The sequence below is a fragment of the Brachyhypopomus gauderio genome, unplaced genomic scaffold, assembly GCF_052324685.1.
Source record: "Brachyhypopomus gauderio isolate BG-103 unplaced genomic scaffold, BGAUD_0.2 sc43, whole genome shotgun sequence".
NCBI classification, from domain to species: domain Eukaryota; kingdom Metazoa; phylum Chordata; class Actinopteri; order Gymnotiformes; family Hypopomidae; genus Brachyhypopomus; species Brachyhypopomus gauderio.
Window position 1 is genome coordinate 2,556,757 of NW_027506869.1, and position 20,101 is coordinate 2,576,857.

The 20,101-nt window shown below is 43.1% G+C and overlaps 1 protein-coding gene and 2 long non-coding RNA genes across 4 annotated transcripts; 1 reads left to right on the plus strand and 2 right to left on the minus strand.

Annotated features, from left to right (window-relative positions):
* Positions 1-433: 433 nt before the first annotated feature.
* sgpp1b (sphingosine-1-phosphate phosphatase 1b) lies at positions 434-12,743 on the minus strand. Its single transcript, XM_076985795.1, has 3 exons — positions 11,675-12,743; positions 8,130-8,219; positions 434-5,119 (listed from the first exon to the last, which is right to left on the minus strand). Exons 1-3 carry the CDS (start codon positions 12,413-12,415, stop codon positions 4,568-4,570), a joined length of 1,383 nt encoding a protein of 460 aa, XP_076841910.1. The 5' UTR covers positions 12,416-12,743; the 3' UTR covers positions 434-4,567.
* A 167-nt stretch (positions 12,744-12,910) lies between these two features.
* LOC143486027 (uncharacterized) lies at positions 12,911-16,603 on the minus strand. Its single transcript, XR_013123111.1, has 4 exons — positions 15,788-16,603; positions 15,295-15,394; positions 15,038-15,153; positions 12,911-14,621 (listed from the first exon to the last, which is right to left on the minus strand). It is a non-coding gene; the product is annotated as an uncharacterized LOC143486027 (long non-coding RNA).
* Positions 14,725-19,384, plus strand: LOC143486028 (uncharacterized). Of its 2 annotated transcripts, none has more exons than XR_013123113.1 (3): positions 14,725-15,210; positions 15,971-16,206; positions 18,332-19,384. It is a non-coding gene; the product is annotated as an uncharacterized LOC143486028 (long non-coding RNA). The 2 variants fall into 2 exon arrangements; XR_013123112.1 differs by lacking the exon at positions 14,725-15,210 and adding an exon at positions 15,252-15,603.
* Positions 19,385-20,101: the final 717 nt, after the last annotated feature.

Consider the following 20,101-nt stretch of genomic DNA (forward strand, 5'->3'; position numbering starts at 1 on the left):
CGATTCCGAAAAGTACAAATTAACAGTTGTTTTTTGCTCTTATGTGGGCTATATAAAGCGGTTATTACCGATTCTTGTTAAGACAGAAGAAACAGAATCAGGATTTTTGCAACGTTTATCTACTTGTTCCTGGAGGACTGTGTGCAGTAATGCGCAGAGGAGAAAGAGTTGGGCGCCCACCAAATCAGATATTGAATCATTTAATGTTAAATGTGCGTAAAAAGCAGTTAAAGTGCGTAAAAAGCAAACTACGTGACACCCCAAAATAAAAACTGATTTCTTATTTACTGTTACTCATTTGTGTTTTCAGAGAGAAATAAACCTTTATAGAGGGCATTTGACATGTGTTAGGAGAAATACTTAGACACGAATTCATGCAGCTGTAGTTACCTTGTAGTAACACTGAAACTTTGAAAAAAAAATGAAACGAGAGTCACGATGGCATTAATTTTATTGTAATTTTACAATTTCAAAAATAGAGTTTGCCTCTCAGTAAATTATGCAAACATTACAATCTAGTAAAACATAAAAAAAGTTTATCAGATAACACAGATAAAAATAAATCAAGCATTTGGACCCACGAATCTCGAACACTGTGTTTAAAGGTCACGTTCACTGCGCATCGCGACCACGCGCACAGGTGGTGCAGTTGTGCGGGCACATAATGGGCACCAGAGGGCGCTAATGTCCACCAGAGGGCGCTAATGTCCACTAGAGGGCGCTAATATCCACCAGAGGGCGCGCGTCTCCTTTGCTACAGCTGACAAAACTATAATGAACACTTCATGACTTTTGGTAAGTGGTTACCACACATTAATTACCCTCTTGTACTCGACACAGAACTAATTGCTAATGTTATCTAAAGCTACTGGAAACTTTGGGGCTTAACAATAAGTGGAAAAACAGCTTCACTCAGATTAACAGTGACACCAAAAAGTAAACCAAATTTGAAAAAATTTTCCAGACTCAAACTACTAAATCTGTTCAAGACACATTTGGCTGAGTGTTAAAAACAAGTATACAAACAAGAAACAAATAATACAGTTACACATATTTTATTCTGTTATATTTCAACTAACCAAGCAAGTTAGCAAGTTAGTTTCCAAGTACTGCAAATATATACAATGCATAGAGAATTTAAGCGGTGGGAGATAAACTCTTTTCCAACCCCTTCAGACACTCTGTAATGAGGCCCTACTACCACTGTGGGTGGTAGCCCTACTACCTCTGTACGACCTAGTCTGTATAGTCTGCATAGTGAAGAACACGTCAAAGAATCTTCTCTACTAATCTGGCCTATGGCTTAACATACCAGGGAAACAGACAGACAGGCAATTATTATTGCTGCCAGTTCAGAAGAAAATATCTACCAGTTATCCATCATTGTGTTAATAGTATATATCTATACAAACATATTACTGAATGGGTTCTGTTAAGCAATAGGAAGTTTTACAACCTGTTTTATCTATAAGGATACAGTAGAAGTAAGGCACAGCGGAACCACACAGAAACAGCATTTAAAACAGGGTCCTAAAAGCCCAGATAAGCCATGGTCCCTGATTCTAATCACATGACCTGCCTTAATCAGGTGCTGTGCAGACAGGTGCAGACTGGTACAAGCAGCCTGGCACTGCGGTCAAGAACCTGGGGGGGGGGGGGGGGGGGGGGGGGGGGGGGCATGGCACTGCACTGGTGCTCCAGACAGCCACGTGATTGGTTGCCTGAGATTGAGGGTCACCATGGAATCGACCAGACCTGGGAGGGAAGGATGGCGAGAGTGGTTTTGCTGCCGACCGTGTGCGGGTCAACATGGAGAACACGGGAGACCCGACTCCCTCGTGACGCTCCAGTGCAGGAAGAGAGAGACTGAATCCTACCACAAGAACTGACTAGCAATTAATAGAGAACAGTTAAATACACATTTTTGTCAAGTGTAGGAAAGGAACCATAGTGCTATACATGCTTAATTTGGGATTACAGATTAAAGTTTACAGATAAAGTTCTGTTGGACAAAAATATGTATACATGAACAAGCATGTGCTGATGGACTCTGTGCTTTTATAGTTCTTAATATTTTAATATTTTATAGGATTTTATTGCCAGTAATTTGAAAGCAGACATGAAAACACTGTCGACCTAACATCAACTTAACGATGAATCTGCAAATTAACTCTCCTAATACGAGATACCAATATCTTTGTATTTTTTATTTTGGTCCGAGTTTAAAGTCCTCATCTTGGACTTCAGCCCTGCCGTGTCCAAATAAGTTACTGACTGGTGCGGAATATTGAGCTTTCACAGACTAAACACCACGTCACGTCTCCTCTTACGATTACTAAACTCATCAACCTTCACGTTGTTAAGAGGTGAAACCCCCCCTACACCAGAACAACAAACAAGGGTTTCTGTCTGTCCATACACCCTGGGGGAGCTGTACTTTCATCTCTGTACAACATGCTATTTTTATCATCATCGATCCAACTACAGTGGAATATCCTGTTTACAAAGATGAAACCAATCCTCCCCCCCGACACACACACACACACACACACACACACACACACACACACACACACACACACACACGACGCACAAGGCCACAGAAATAAGGAAGTGTAAAGAACAATCTTGCAGTCTTCATGCGTGACTGTGGCACACATTGGAGCAGTGCATTCTGGGAATAGTGCATTTTTAAATAGTACCGCAAACACTTTCTAAACATCAATCTTAAACAACAATTCTATAATTAGGCAGTAGGCCAAAATTATCAAAATAGTTTTTCTGTTTTTTAAACCTTGGTCAATTTATCGTTAGGTGTCAACCTGTGACTATTTGCTGATGATGGAATTCAAATGTCCTCCATATCCTCACTGAGAAGATTAGACAACTTCAAACTTCTTTCAGGAAACCAAAAACATATTAGAGAGCCACTTCACTTGAAACACACTATAGTGGTTAGAACTGATTGTCTAAAGGCAACAACAACACAACAATGTGTTTCTGCATAAACTACAAACATTTTTTGTTTGTTTTGTTTTTACTTGACTTGTTAAAATGACCGTGAAGTATGAACAATGACCTGGGGGTCCTGCTGAAAATGGCGAGACCCAGACATTCCTTCAACTTTTCAGTAGTCCAGCTATTCATTCCTCAACCCATTCAGTAGTCCTGTTAATTCTTTCACCTTTTCAGTAGTCCAACTATTCATTCGCAACACTGAAATTTAAGCACACAGACCAATGAAACAAGCATAGCTCTGATACATTAATAACTGGTCTAAGCAGCAGACGTTCTTTTCTAAGGGACACAAAAACAGAAAATAAGAACAGCTAGTCTTGCAACATTTCCTGTCTTGTTAAATTTCAGAGTTTGGTAAATCTAAGTCCAATGTTAGGTTTACCAGAATCTGTAAAAGAATCAACACCGACAGGGTAACGTGGGTGAGCAACAACGCTTAGTCAGAGTCCAAGAAACCAATTCTGAATGTTCTGTGTTAATCTGGGTGAGAACCAGATCTACAGAGCACTACTCTAAACATGAAACAGCCCAAGGACTTGTGCCCACAAGGAAGTGTCAAAAAGCACAAGGACTAGTGTCCACAAGGACTAGTGTCCACAAGTCTAAACATTCTAGCTTTGAACAAGCAAAACAGCCTTCTAGACAGAAATGAAGCCTGTTATTCAGGCTGTTTTCAGCATTTGTTTAAGAACACCTAACAATGTTAAAGCACACACGTTTATGTCATCTGAGACGTACAATCCAGATTGTCAAATGCGAGATCCACTGAAAAATGGCCGTCAATTAAATTCAAACACTGTTCTTGTTTGTCTAGTCATAGCTGAGTTCAGTTAATTTGGTACGTTTTAATATCAGTCGTTCAATCAGTCATAGATTTGCAATCATCTGCTCAGGTATTTCACTCAACTAAAGAAAAAACAAAAGTACAGTAATTCCTACATAGGAATTTCTTTTCAAAAGTTCTCATGTCACAATTACCCCCACAATGGGACGGCTTGTTTTTAAAAGTTTACAAGCATCCAAGGTGGTCCTGATAACCTGAAGGGAAGTTACAATCCCAGGGTATTTCCACAGTTGTATAAAATATGTGTCTTTCACAACATTGTTTCCATCCAGAATTTCTAAATGAAATGTGTGCCCTCTCTGTGAAAATCCAGCTACGATCATTTTTGTGTCTAAATACTAGTCCTTGAAAGACATAAATGTTGAAAGTAAAACCTTGTCTGACCAAAACCTGGTTTAGTATAAACATCTAGAGTTGAAAAGAAAAGAATTTGGGATAGATTTTCTCCAGCTATAATGACAGCTATAGATGTGCTACACATTGGTTTGGGTCGATCAAAAGGTGCCAATATGAATAAACCGCTATTGGGCTGTTGTTTCACGTTGAGCTACTTCTGGAACAACAGAGGTACAGTTCAGGGGGATATTTGTTATTTTTGCTTTTTGTGTTTGTTTTGCTTTATAAAAGGCTGGCATGAGCTTTGTCAATTAATCTGGCAGCTGAACTCTGAATGGATACCACACTTTTGACATTTTCACCAGCCAATCAGGACAAGCCGATGTATCTAAAGAGGAGGGGCACAAGGAAGAACGCACTGAATCCTACAGTCCAGTACACAATATACCGGTACGGCAGTTCCACCTGCATGTGCTGCCTGGCCTTCCGGACATCTCCGCTCGGAATTCCGAAAGTCCAGCACACAAGCGGGATCGTGAAGGCCTTCATCACAGCTCGGGTCACCAGGAGCGTTAGCACACCGAGGGCAAACCTTAGCAAGCATAGGCCCGCCAGTGTAAGGGTGGGGGCCGGCGGGGTCAAGGGTAGTGCAGAGGCTGGGGGGTCAGGAATCAGCGCCATCTGGTGGTTGAAGTGGGACGCCACAGCTATGCCGGCACCAGTGCCCAATATCTGGGCGGTGTCGCCCCGCGAGGTGCTCCACGTATCCAGGGTGAAGGAGAAGAGGCCCATGGCAGCGTGCAGCGAGACGATCAGGACTGGGGCATGACGGAACGTCAGGTTGAACGTGTCGATCACATCCAGGGCGGGAGCGAAAACAGCCAGGATGAGCAGACTGTAGAGGAAACCTGCCACGACGTCCTGTGAAGACCAGACGATAACATCACAAGTGTGAAATGCTGGGTCAGATTACTGGTTGATTTGGAATAAAACAACGTTTAAAAAGAAATATCACGCTGAATGTTTATTATAGGTGCTAAAACAAACATTTTTTGAAAAATTATTACTACATTTTATACGTACAAGGAAGTATTTGTGACCATTTAAATGGCAGAACATGTGTCAGCAGTTGTGCAAGGACCAAACAGATTAGTGTTTGAGTGTTTTCATTCGCTGTACAAAGCTGCATTCGAAACTGTGATCACTGATTCTTCAAACTTCCAACACAGATTCAAAGCTGCATTTACTGGTTGTTGAAAACATCTTTTCATGAAGTGTGGTTGGATGTTTCTAAGCACCTGATATGGAATCCTTGCGGTGATACAAAGGTGGTAGAGTTCATAAATGGATTCACTAATTACAACAGGGTAATGACAGTTGTTACAGAACTGTTACACAACAAAAGTATGCCAAATGTCATGATGATCCTAAGGATGGAAGGTTAATGATTCATAAGGCCAAAATCATTTATGAATAATGCAAAATCACCTTTGAACCTTTTAGAATCTGCTCGGCTATATAAACCTAAAGTTTTCAGAACACACGGCTATTTCTTAAAAACAAACAAAAAACCTAAATGGAAGAACTTTTATTATTCATCGTCTGACAGAAAAGAATCATAAATAAATAAACATACAAACCTACTGTGAAATCTTTTGTATGTTTAGCATCTCTAGCCATCTTCCTAACATCTCTAATACCATCGGGGATTTGGGACAGGATGACTTTACATGGGGAGTCAGGGCATAGCAGAGGAGCTCAGATCTAGTGTAATATTTATGACCGATTTGCACTAGATAAGAAATCCTGGTGTAAATGACAGAGCTGGGAGTGTCTACTCGATTTGTGCACTGGCACACAACAAATGTCCGTACATAGTTTTGACTGGTCACAATCAAACCACAACCACAAAACATCACTGCCACATGAAATATAAAACATCCATCTATTGCTATTAGGAACCCGGTGTCCTGGGTCTGGTTTAAATTCCACACTGGTCTGTAAACCTACACACATCGTCGATGCAAAATGCTGATATTTAATAAAACAGCTTATAAGACCAATATGTTTTAATGAGATGATTTTTTATTATATACAGTATATTTAATATTAGAATTAACTTAACACTCCCAGAAGAGTTGCTCCTTTTAGACTAAGTATATTAGTTTATTATTACAGTCCAAAGGTGTTGGTAATTGCTTTTGTTATTTATTATCCAAAGGTGTTCATTATAGTGTACAGTACTGGTGTGTGGGTGTGTGTAAAGCAATTACATGGCTTTAGCAGTTGGAAACAAAATAAACTAGGTGTGGAAAACAGATTTTGCCCTTGTCTTGGTACGGCTGCATTTGCACAATACATCATCATTTTAACCAATCTATCATATATTTAGATAATTTTAAAACAATATGTTAAAACCAAAGCATCAACTAACGAAAAATGATATCTGAATTTTATTTCTAAAGCAATTTATAAAGGAAATTGACTCCAACAATGTAAAAGCAGGTTTTTAAGAATCTCTCAAAATCAGGTTTTTGAAGGAGAGGTAATGAGACACTCTATAACCTTTAACACTTTATAGAATAGCATACAAAAGGACTGGTTTTCACATGAAACTAGTTTGCATCATGCAACCTAATACACCCAAAGGGAAAACGCCAAACACAATTATGATCGGTATAGATGCTAACGGGTTACACACCGTGCCAGTAATGTAACCTTGTAACACAACCCCATGGGCATAAATACTTTTGTTAAGCAACTCAGGACTAATCAAATGTAGCACATAGGTGGGTTCTGTGGAAGAATATTGCAGGTTTTAAATAGCACAGCCAATATAGTTCTATAGTATTTCTGAAGAACTCAAGAAAGCGGGTAGGGAAAAACACCCTGACGCTCTTGCACTGACACGGCGCCTTCTTGCCTTAGGTCACTTAATCAGCTTCAGCACTGACACACAATATGGGCTTAACCACGGAAACGGTCTCACTGGAGACCTCAGCATGGCAACCAGACACATGAGGTCATTCCAGGGATGTCATTACCGCATCAGAGAGTGAGCAGAAGCACACACACACACACACACACACACACACACACACACACACACACACACACACACACACGATCATCAGCTTAGTGGAAAATGTCTCCTTCAACCTCCTTCCTCCATTGAGTGACTGATGAATACTTCACCCAAGGCATTTTTCCAGAACAAATGATTAAATGTCATATTACAGTAATGCTCTCACCACATACTCAAACGGCCTACATACTGAAACTGTATGTCTGTTTTTATTAACAGCTGTCTTTTTGTGTTAAACAATTGGCAATATAAAGCTTTTATTTTTTAAATTGTCAGTGTGAGGACACCCTTGTGCGGGACTTTAAGGGCCGTAACTGGCAACCCTATGTCGTGTCGCCCACCGTTACAGTAGAAGGGTGGGACCAAGAGCGATGTAGCACCCAGCGGACACCATCTTCAACACAGCACCCATCAGAAGTACACGGAGTGGTAAATGGAGCAAACTCTCCACAGACAGAACACACCCACCCACAGATTATAATGACCTGGTCCGGTGAACTGACACCACAGCACTTTTCTGCCCCATGATGCAACCCTCCCTTTAGCACACAAACACACAGATGCAGAGTAACACGGGCCAAGAAGAAAGAGCACGAGCAGTCCCAACATCTGGCCTCTCCTGCATTTCTGATGTGTGAAATCAAAGCCTACGGAGATGATGCCATCACAAACACACACAAGCTGAGAATGAGAGAAAAAGTGACCATGTTCTGTGTCAGCTCATTTGAACAGAAATGAACGAATAAGAGAAATGAAACAGACACAGAACTAAACCAAACTTAAGTATGAAGTGCATGTTGATAAGGTGGTGGGTGTTGGATGGAGTGAGTGTGTGTGTTTTCTTACCAGGACAGAATGCATGCCCATGTAAATACGGCTCACGCACACCAGCACACACCAGCCGAGGGCAAGAGAGAAGCCTAGCAGGAACGGATACTGTAGACAAAGAAACACACAGACACAAGTCAAATGTCAGATCACATTAACAGGACACTGCCGTGTCATTTTAACACATGGACATCAGCAGTACGGACACACACACACACACACACACACACACACACACACACACACAGAGGAGAGAATCTAAGGATTAATGTGGAATCTCTATGCACTCTCGGTTTACAACAGTCATGAGGTGGGGGTGGTCTATAGATACAGAGCAGACACCAAATGATGTATTCAGATGTACACACATACAAACTCAGACTGATGATCTAAGGCACCCAAGCAGTTTGTTTATGCTTTAGACCTCCAAAAAGCCCCAAACCCTGAGGCTTAGATTCAACCATGAAAAAGATACATACATGTAGAGGGCACAGACCACAGATGGACAGGCCAGAGGTCATGATGGAGGTCATGACTGGCCATAATCCCCATCGTTAGAGTCCAGTGTGATTTTAGAAGGTCTGTGTGCATGTGCAGCCGTACATATAAAACAATATGTGTGTATAACACTATGCGTTATTACAATGCAATAATGCAAACACTGCTACGACATAACACACAGCAAGCGGTACTTGCTGGTGCCTAGACTAATGTTGCCATTACATGCTGAGTTTACACATTCAAATCCACTGCAGGCCTTATCAGTAGCACCTTAACATTGCCAGTTCACTAGATAATAAAAATCACAAACAACTCCTGTGTTTACTCAGCCACTGGGGTGAAAGACAGCAGACATTACTGCATTTTCGCGTCTTCTTACAGTAACTAAACTGTGACGGACACGATGAAGCCTAAAGCCTAAAGAATGTCTAAAACATCATCGGTGACTCTACCGTCTCTCTTAGAAAAGACTTCACCATCCCCGGATGAGAACAACAGGAATTTGCAACCATGTGGACCGAGGGGTAGAGGTGAGTGAGGCAGCCATGTCTGTGAGGATCTTCTCAACAAATCGTCGTCTGCCAAGTGTCATCAAGCCAAGGTGCTGACTGGAACACGCTCATTGCTGTGATAAGACAGTCAGCTCTCCTGACAAAGCCTGGCTGTTATGGACCACCGCACATGCACGTTCTAAGAGTGCGCAGTACACCAGTACAGTACGCAGTACACCTTATATTTTTTGCTGTAATTGCTGATGTGTTGAGATTATAATATGTATTGGGGATATATCAATATGCATCAAACACAGATATAAAATAAATGCTCTATGGATTGCACAAAGTAAAAAAAAGTGACATGAGCAAAGTTTCATGGTTCTGCTGATGACTCAGCATTGATGACTCAGCATTGCTCACTATGAACAGATTTCTGGAGAAAATCTCTCTGGCAACTTCTCACAGCACTGGACTGTATATAAAACCTAAGAGCTTTACTTTCTTTCTGGCCGTTTCCCTTTTGGGGAAAAAAAGCCCTCTGTGGGTCAAAAAACGGTTGCGCCATCCTGACCGCACCTTCTGCAGATACACCACATGACACGAAACCCAGGGCCACGAGCACGAGACTCCTGCAGGGGTTAAAGGAACCAGGCGCTCGGAGATGAAGCTCTTCGCTGCTTCAGCCCAGCACACTCGGCACGGGCCGCCTTCCCAGCCACAGGTTCCCTCACATAGTAAAACATCTGTCACAGATTACAGAGGAGCTGTGTGTGTGTGTGTGTGAGGAGTAAGGCCTCCATATTCCTAGGTGACAACAGTAGCAGTGCTACTCATGCAGGATTAATGACTTGTACCTTGAATTACCCACAACAGTGGCACGCCGGTAAAGCACCTCGTTAACGGTCACGTCCTTAATTGGCTTTACGGCTCTTTACAAATTAAAGATGGGTCCTCGTCCATGCGACTGCAACGTTGGGTATGCAATTATGCCCAAGATGCACTGTGAGAGGACTGTGTGTGTGTGTGTGTGTGTGTGTGTGTGTGTGTGTGTGTGTGTGTGTGTGTGTGTACTGTACTGGAATCTGTAGTTCCCCACTCTAAAGTCCTGCTTTGTTGGACAGCACAGGCTAATGGTGAGAATCAGAAGAAGGGAGGCCCCATCTCCTCCACGCTTTCCTGTTCGGGCTTGTGCACAGAACTCTTGTTACATGTCTGCACTTCAGCAGACAGAATAGGCTCCCTCTCAGTCTGCCAGACACTAGTGTGCCGATGAACGACAGCAAATCTAAATCTTGAACATGCTCAAAACGCAGTGGCCTCCTCCTGATCAGACCATGTGCTCTTCCGTTTCAATTCGGCAGTAAATTAAAACTGGGCTATTAAATGAATTTCAGAGAGACAGAGAGAACAGACACAGATAGTGGATTCCAGTGAGACTGTTTATCAGGAATAGCAGTGGACCTTATCTCTGTGGATGAGCCGTTTGCTGTAACAAGAAACAAAATCACAGCCGTGCAGATTCCGGCTCACGCTCACCCAGTGCACAGTTCTCACAGTTTTGAACGCACCCACATGTGGTGTGGTGTACAAATGGCTCCTGGAGCCAAACTGGAGACAGCAGTGTTTAACACAGATGGCCTGGAACGCGGTCAGAACCCTGAACAACGCACGTTTTGCTCTGCTGATGGCCTGCGCTGCCTGTGTTCGCCATGTAGCGTTTTGGAGTCTCCAGTTCGTGGGATATCAGAAACGAATGCACTGCATTTACAGCAGTGGTACTCGTACAATACGTGAATATGTAAACACATATAGATAGATGCATGAACCGATATATGGATGTTTCCCATCAAACTGTAAGAACGGTCTGGAGTCTGCAGTGGGACCAACCCATGATTGGCCTTGTGCTGGCTCCTGCTCGTATAAACCGGACACGTTATCTCCACATACCGCAACTCCTGAAACGTTAGTGCCACGTGCCGGGACCGCACAGACGAAAGTGCTACAGTGCACGTTGTATCTCACTGTCCTTATTACGAGCAGCGGCCCACTGGGACAAACTAGATAGCAGGGTGGAGGAGGTGTGGTGTTTGCCTGGTCTCTGAGCGCACTCACCGGAACAGTACTGAATACATGCAGCATACTTTACATTGTCTCAAGACCTGTATTATCTTCTCTGGATCATTCATCTCCTCACAGAGAACTGTGTTAATGCATCCGAGCTAGAACTTTGCATGTTTGGCCTCTACAACCATCCTTCTAGAGTCATACATTTATTTCAGAATAATACTGGCACTCTGTGCGGAATAAACACAATTTAAAGTTCTGTATAGTTCTGTGTAACTTAGTGTAACATTGAGATACCAAGTCATGCTTATAATTTTGACCAAATATAGTATTATCAAATATAATAATGATACTCTGACAGGTAGGATTTAGCCCAACAAAGTTGTGAGTCATATGTTTTTGCATCAGATAATCAAAACAAAAAAGATCATAGAATATTGTAACATGGTGTGAAATGAACCACAGGGGTTTCATCTCATACGTCTGATAATCCATGTTTCTCACCTCCCAACGACCGTAGGTCAGCAGGAAGAGAGACAGAGGGATGGCGGTACCGGACATGGCGTGGGTCGAGGGCATGCTGTATTCGGAGTTGTAGAACATCTCCACCTTCACCACGGGTGGCGAGGCCGGTCGTGGCCACCGGATGACATCTTTGGTGCACTGCCCAAGGTACATGACCCAGACCCACACCACGATCAGGCGACGGGCCACGAACGGGTCCACGTTCCAGATCAGGAACGGGAAGAAGCAGATGTAGAACAGTTCGTTGCCCAGCTCGGTCCCCAGCGTGAACAGGTAGTAGAAGAACTTGTTCTGGATCAGGAACTCCTGCCCCGCGTCTCCGGTGAGGGAGTTCCTGCGCAGAGGCTTCACCGCGCCACCCCGCCACCCCGACCCGTTACACCGACTCTCCGGTTCGCCAGCGGAGCGGCTGTTCTTCGGGCCGTGCGGTTCCGTCACCGTCTCCCCCGCCGCCAGGGCCGTCCCGTTAACCAGGCCGTTGTTACACTCGTCCCTTTCCGCCCGCCGCCTCCGCCGGGCTCGGTCCGCCCCCTCCCCGTCCCCACCGGTGTCTGCGGCTCCGTCGTCGTCGTCGTCGAGCGGAGCCCGCTCCGTTTGGCTCGCGACGCCCGGTACGCTCCTCGCGAGCGTCGCCCGCACGCCGCAGACGGTCTGAAAGCGCGCGACGAGGCGCGGGTCTCGTAAGTAACGCAGCAGCTCCGTTAATCCGGCGCCCTCCATTTCGCGGCGGACCGCACTGGCGCTCAGACTCCCGCTGGTGTCCGTTTCTATGGTAGCTAGCTGCTCGCGCTAGTGCGCTCGAGACCGCTCGCGCTAGTGCGCTCGAGACCGCGCGCCTATATCCATATTAGGAAAACGCGGTCAGGGTTCGTTTATTAAACAAGTTTTACTTTAATATTAAGGGAACGAACACAGGGAACCCGACGCGGTTTCCTGTAGAAGTCCCTCTATTTCTGAAAGCCAAAGGAAACTGTATAAAAGTCGTCAACAGCCGTGCGAATAGCCGGCTGGGTGGTTCCCTGGCCACAACACCGCTATCTCATGTAGCTTTGCTACAAATATCCGGTTCTGACAGATCTATAAAACCAGCGGGACCGAGCACGTACGTTTGACGTACCGCGAACGCGCACATGCTGTAATATGTCTAAAATCGGGTAAATTATACGCAGTGTGTTCATAGATAAAATAAGGGAAACGTTAACTTGATTTATTTTTTATTTGATTACAATACCTGAAAAATAGACAGATCTCTGCTACTAATTTTTTAAGTGTTTTGGCAAAATATGGTTAACCTTTTTTGTAGAACATTTATTAAAAATAGAGAAAACATTTAAAATAAAACACCTATTTGTGTTTATGTCTGTAGGTCCAAAAGGTAGCACATTTGATTCAATCATGTTTTACACGTTCAGATATTGAAACCAAAATAAAACAAGCGATACACATGTATACACCATACACATGTACATTGATACAAAAAGCGGTTTAAAAAGCAACTTACTGAAATTTCAATGAATATTAAAATATAGCCTATCTGTACCATTGCTTTGTTTGTTAGAGGTCTGCATGTGAGGTAAAAGGATGTTTGTCTTGTGTTGTAATTAGTCTGCACTGTGCAGTCAGTAAATGTAACGGAAGATAACAGAACTCTGTGAAAAAACTACTGTTAAGAGGGATTTTGTAAATGTTAATGTTTATGCCAGATCAAATAATTACGGTGCCAAGATGATGACAAAACTCCATCTGTGGAAAGACAGAGAAGACGCAGGTACAGAAAGTGTTGTTTAACGGGGTGAGAACCTGATGGGTTTGGTGAGTAGGTTAATTTTTCAAACTACCTGGTATTCAAAAAGGGAAATATCTGTCCTCTGGAAATTCAGTCGTATTTTGCTGACTGTACATGTTTTCAGCAGTAGAGAGCAGTATTGTATCATTAAAGATTGTTGAAGCCTGTTTATAGAAAAGTAATGTGTGGGTTATCCTCACAGACACAAATCACACAACCCTCACTTTATATACCACAGTAAAATTACAAATATAATTTTTGAAACTTTGCTTTTCATTTGTGGCTCACAAAGCAAACTGACTTTCCTTTTTGTGAAGCAACCAAAAATCGGACATTTTTACGTCACATACATAAACACAAGGTACATGGCTTACTTTTAACCTTTTAATCCCTGAAAATGCTTCTTTAAGTAATAGCTCACTTAGGACAAAAAGAGCAAAATAAAATGTAGTTCACAGAGGCAGTTAGGCATAAGTAATGTAGTCCTTTTCTTTGTAAAAAAGAGAGAGAGAGAGAGAGAGAGAGAGAGAGAGAGAGAAGCAGACCCTGATATTCACCCATGGCAAGGGCATTCCCAGACATGACTCAAACAGCAGCGATCCCAACTTCCTAGTGTGTTTTTAATGCTATGCAAGCGCACAGATGCACACGAGAAAGAAACCCATCGCCATGACCACCACAGGGCGTCATCTTGGCTCTGGTATCTTGCTGGTCGACGGTGGTTTATTCCATGCTGCGAGCCATTTGATTTCATCAGTGGTCGCTCAGCTGGTAGAGCAGTATTGGAGGTCTGCAGTCAGGAGGCAGGGCGGGGCAGCCGGCCAGGCCGCAGGTGCACGATCCTGGGGAAGAAGGATACGGGAGCAGCCTGCACTGCTGGAAGTCCTGGAGGCCGAAGCTTTGAGAGCAGCATTCGGTGACCACCACCTTCAGCCTCTTCCCGCCCGAGTAAAAGAGTCTCTGCGTGGATAGCTCCTCCTCTTCCTCCTCCTCCCGCGGCGCCCCGTCCGAGTGGATCTTGCGGAGCAGGTTGTTGATGAGGACGGAGCGGCGCAGGTAGGCCTCGGGGTCGTCTAGGAAACGCAGCTTCTGCAACGACAGGCGCAGGATGCAGCTTCGCTCCTCCCGCAGAATCAAGTGCTGCCAGTAGAGGGCGACAGAGAGAGGGAGAGAGAGAGGGAGAGAGAGAGAGAGAGAGAGAGAGAGAGAGAGAGAGAGAGAGAGAGAGAGAGAGGAGAGAAAAAGAGATGGGCAGAGGGAGAGAAAGGGAGTGAGAGAGAGGGCAGAGAAATTAAGAGAGAACAGATGGGAGAGAAGGAGAGAGAGAGAGGGCAGAGAGGAGAGGAGAGACAGGGCAGAGAAAGAAAAGGACAGAGAAGGGACGAAGTCAGGAAGAGCCAATGTTACAGAAAACGAGGCAGAAAGAGAAAGAGACATCAGAAAGTGGTTGCATGGAAAGCAATAATGAGTGATGAGATGAAGAAAAAATGATATAGACTGGGTTTGCGGCACAGCAAATGTGTGGGAGTGGCGTGGGGTCTCAAACGGGCTCTCACTTTTTGTAGATATCCATGTAAGCCTCCTTGGACATCCTCTTCTTCCGCATACTTTCTCTTAAAGTAGGCGACTTTCGACGTTGTTGATCGATTAGAGCGCGCTTAATGTGAAGACCCTGACAAATGTGAAGAATACATGCTGGGAAAGAAACTACAGCTAAAAATACTAAAAGGTATTTAAAAGCCACTTTGCTTGATTACAGATTGACATGTCACGTGACATGGACCGTGTACGTTTGCGTGGGCGTCTGATTTACCTGAGAGATCGCGCACATGTGAGATCACGCACACCTTTATAACAAGTGCCCTGTTCACTTGAGCATTGCGCCTTTCTCTAACACACATGCCCTCCGAATCCTAGAGCGAGAGAGAGAGAGAGAGAGAGAGAGAGAGAGAGCGCGCGCTTTGGTTATAGGTTTTTGACCGTTAAATCTATTGACAGGCTATACCCGTTTACACAGACGGATAACCCGGATAATCAGATTGGGGAGGTTAACTACTGGATCGACAGCATCGTGAACGTTGTCTGTAAACGCACCCCCCTTTTTATTCTGATGCTCTTAAAGGTGACAAAACCAATACTGTCGTTAAAATATCTCTTACAATGCTTAGTTATATAAGTTAGTATTTCCAGCCAGATAACACCATCTGTAAATAAGCTTTCACCAGTGATTTTATCTTGCGCTTCTGACGGAAAAGTGGGGCGGAGGTGTAATGGGTTAGGAAGCCGTCTAATCATTTAGCACTTACCAATCATTAGGCAAAGAAGACGCTTTGACAGACGATTAGCCTACAAACAAACGGGAAAACTATTAAAAACGTGCACTGAGACGTAAATGTCGCCTAAATGATCCTCAACGACGAAATTATTGTGTTACAGTGTTATAACGGAATTAGAATCTCAGAACGCGCATTTAACAAATTTAAATGCAGAATTCCAGGATTCCCAGGACCCAGCGACAGTAGAAAACCAGTAGGAAACCAGTAGAGAACCAGCAGAGAACCAGTGGAGAAGCAGCTCTGGGCTTCAGCGGAATGCAAAGATCACGGGCTGCATCACAGGCTGCACTTGACCTACCTGGAGTGATCTGAACAGCCTCCTTCAAAGCAGATGAATCGACAGTCTCCTCACGCGCCTGGGATGCCAGACTCTTCTGCACGCCTGTGAGGTCGGTTGCCTATTTCATCGTTTTTGGAAGGTGCACACCGCAGCCTTGCACCAAACGTCTTGAAAAGTTTCTCGCACTCAGATGTATCGTCGATCTGATAATCCCCTTCAGAGCACAGCGCACTCTAGAGTCTTAAAATATCCCCATTTGAACGGGGAGCAATAACATACACCTCGCCGCCTCCTGATTGGTCCTTGCAGAAACAGATGTTTTCTGTTGCTAGGAGAGTCACTAGGTGATGATGACGCCACATCAGGTCCCATTCTTCTCGCATCCTCCTCGTGCACTGCAAGGTTTCCTACACCAACCCCCTTACAAAACGCCTTCGCTCGCACGCACGCGTGCAACCTTCCTTTTTACTACATGATTATTAAGGGTTATTTTACTGTGATTGTTTATTTCGTTTGTCTGTTGCTTGTCTAAACCGCCCGCGGGAGTCTTCAACCTTTTTCTGGACTAATCTTAATTCTGTTGTCGCACGGAGCTCTGGAGTAAGACGCGTAGCCTACGCATACATATGGACGCACAAACGCACGCGCAAACGCACGAGTACACACGCGCACACACACACGCGCGCACACACACGCGCACACGCACGCACACACACGCACGCACACGTGCGCGCGCGCGCGAACACACACACACACACACACACACACACACACACACACACACACACACACACACACACACACACACACACACACACACACAGCATGAGCTGGGAAAATGAGATTTTGAAACACCAATCTTGTAACTCCTGCAGTCAGCACTGAGTAAAATCAATAGGTTATCTCATTTGGAATTTCAAGACACAAGTTTACTGAAAGACAAAAATATATATTTATATCTACAAAAAGGAAAAACACACACTATACAGTACACATTTCCATGCATAACAGGCACTGTCAAGTGTAAAGTCAACTGTAAAATGCTGAGAACCATGCAGTCATAAAATTCTTGTTCATGCAAACATATTATAAAATGAATCTGAACCCGTTTGTATAACTTGATTTGTAGTACTAAACAGGCACTTTGTATGCATGTCATGTGACAACATGCAGAATAAAATGTTGTCTTTTTGCTGACTCGTGGATATGATACAATATGTACAAAGGTCTTAGCATGCACGATACCGTGACACAGTCCTGGTGCTGTATGATGTCAAAGAGGTGAAATCCAGAAACATTAATGCTGTGTTTGCTATGTGTAACAGTTGTCAACAGAAACATTAATGACTCTTTAGATTGTGCAGACTGCTGTGATCTTCAAATAATGCATATGTCAAGTTATCTCCCAAAACATTAAGTTATAAAGGGCTGATTGTAACATGGTTATAAAGTCATGTGCAAACAGATCATAGACAATAACCTGACTCAATCACAAATCAGTCATTTCAAAGTTATTTAAATGTTCAATAGGGCACAAATGTAAAACAATAAATTCCATGTAAAGCTTACAGAGAATTATGGAAATTCCCAGCAAGTGATATTTCAGCGTCAACAATCCCTCCATTTTGTCTAAAGATGTTAAGTCAAAGACAGCAAGGCATCTAACAGTCACTATCTTCAGAATGAAGAAAAAACGGCTTTGGATTGAAACTTAAAGTGCATGAATGTGGTTACAGAAATCTAACAGGATCTGTTAGTTTTGACTGCAGTATTTATCGCTCTTCAAAGATCGAAAATAGCAAATTGTTTTTGAAGAGCTTCTATGCGCGAGGTGCCAAAAATGAGGAACCAGCCAGTTAATCACAGGCTGATAATTAAGGTCCCAATCAAGGACAATCACAATGCCACAATCACTCTTGAACCAGCAATAACAGGTGATTGGTTGCCATGGTGAGTGCCATGACAGAGAGCCCTCTAGTTAAATGAGTGATCCAGTGTTCTTTTGTGATGTCACTTCCTGGAGACAAGGAAAGGGATAGAATAAGAACTCCTCCATATAAGGGCAATTGGAGGTGTATATACTGTTCAATACATCTTTTACAATTCATTAGAGTATTACACTGAAGATCATACAGAAAGCTACAGCACATTTGAAATAGCTTTTACATTTTTCCATAATCATTGCTGTTTCAGTTTTTGCATACTTCTCATGGACATGTTATCTTCATTCTAAGAGTCTTTTACAGGGTAAAACAGCAGAACCAAGGGAACTGGAGCAAAACGTTCCTCTGTGTGGTCCAGATGTTTACGACCAAGGCAATGCTCCCAGGCCAGGGGAGGAGCAGCAGTAGGATGCCTGACCCGGTGGATCTGCACCTGGCTACAGCCGGGCCAGTGTTTCTGACCACCACCAGGCTCCTGGTCCTGGATCCCTGTTTACACAGTGCTCAGTCCAGAACATAAAGGAAAACAACAGAAGTCTCTAAGCTGGAAAATGAACAATATATGGACTTTGAGATGATTATGGGACAATCGCAACACACAGAAGTACAGCAGTGTGGTGACGTTATTGGGCTTCAGAAATTACAGTACTACTTCAGTAATACCAGTAATACTTCAGTAGTACCAGTAATACTGCAGTAATAACGGTAATACTTCAGTAATACCAGTAAAGCTTCAGTAATACCAGTAATACTTCAATAATACCAGTAATATTTCAGTTATACCAATAATAATTCAGTAATAGCTAACTGTACAGCTATGTCTATGTTCATATTTAATCCATAAAAACTTCTGAGTGAAATACTTTTTTTTTCTTCAACATAAGGTTCATTTATTCCATCAACATGTCTATTATACTGGCAGTCCTACTAAATACAGCACTGAAATCTGCGTTAAGAATCACATTGTGGTACCTTTACCAGTTAGTAGTGTACAGTGGTTGATCACTACATTTACGGTGCACTATGGGTAACAGAATAGTGCACTTTAAAGGCAATCCGAATTGTCCACTAAGAATTAAGAATTTGGGGAACACTACAAAATGGCCCACTATTAATAGAACACTAACAGTAAGCAGGGTGGAAATTGGGACACAGCTACTGAGTGTAAGATATTAGTATTTTGAGTTAAATACCCCTTATGACGTTTGCAAGGAGACGTTCTTATAAGATACAACCGAATAAACCTAAATACAAAACAAGACAATGAAAACTGAGTGGTTAGATGGATAGTGTAGTGGAGAAGGACGGTGGTGTTTATTTAATGTAAATGAAATGTTTCATGCAGTCAACATAACCTTCAGGTCAAAATAAGGGCTTCCTTATTTTCAGAGTGAGCTTTGGCTAAAGGAAAAGTTTGTTTTAGCATTTGGTAGCTTACATTCAGCTACAAGTTTGTGGCTTCTTGCTACTGTCCTCTGGTGGTAATAGCTCAACTTGCCAAGATAAATACCACAGGCACATGAGGGTCTATGTAGCAAGCATTACACTGAATTCACCGCATTTTGCCCTCATTGGGAAGCATGCAATTGTAATCTATTTTTGCAACCAGCAAGCATGACAGTATAGTGGTACAACAGTCATCATGGCTGACATCTAACATAGGGCAGTGCGATATATTGGTTGTCAACCATTATCGCAATACTGGATTTTTCAATTCTGATATTATACAAGACTGCAATCTGTGAGCAAGTCAGCTAACAAAACACATTTTTTAAGGATTGTGCAGGACAAGCATATCGGACAATCACGTATGTTCCAGATGAGAATTCTGAGGGCATTTTTTGTTAATGTCAGTGTTAAACCTTTAACCATGTGATATCACTGGGTTTCAATACACTGCAAACCTTACTGCAATGTGTAGGTATACAATTCTGATAATTTAAAGTGCAAATTATACCACAGATGCCTTAAAGAGAAAATGAATTGCAGGGGCCAACGTGCGTGTTGAAGCAGATTCCCTCTGTCCAAATTCAGTCTGACTAACAGAGGGCATCCTGTCAA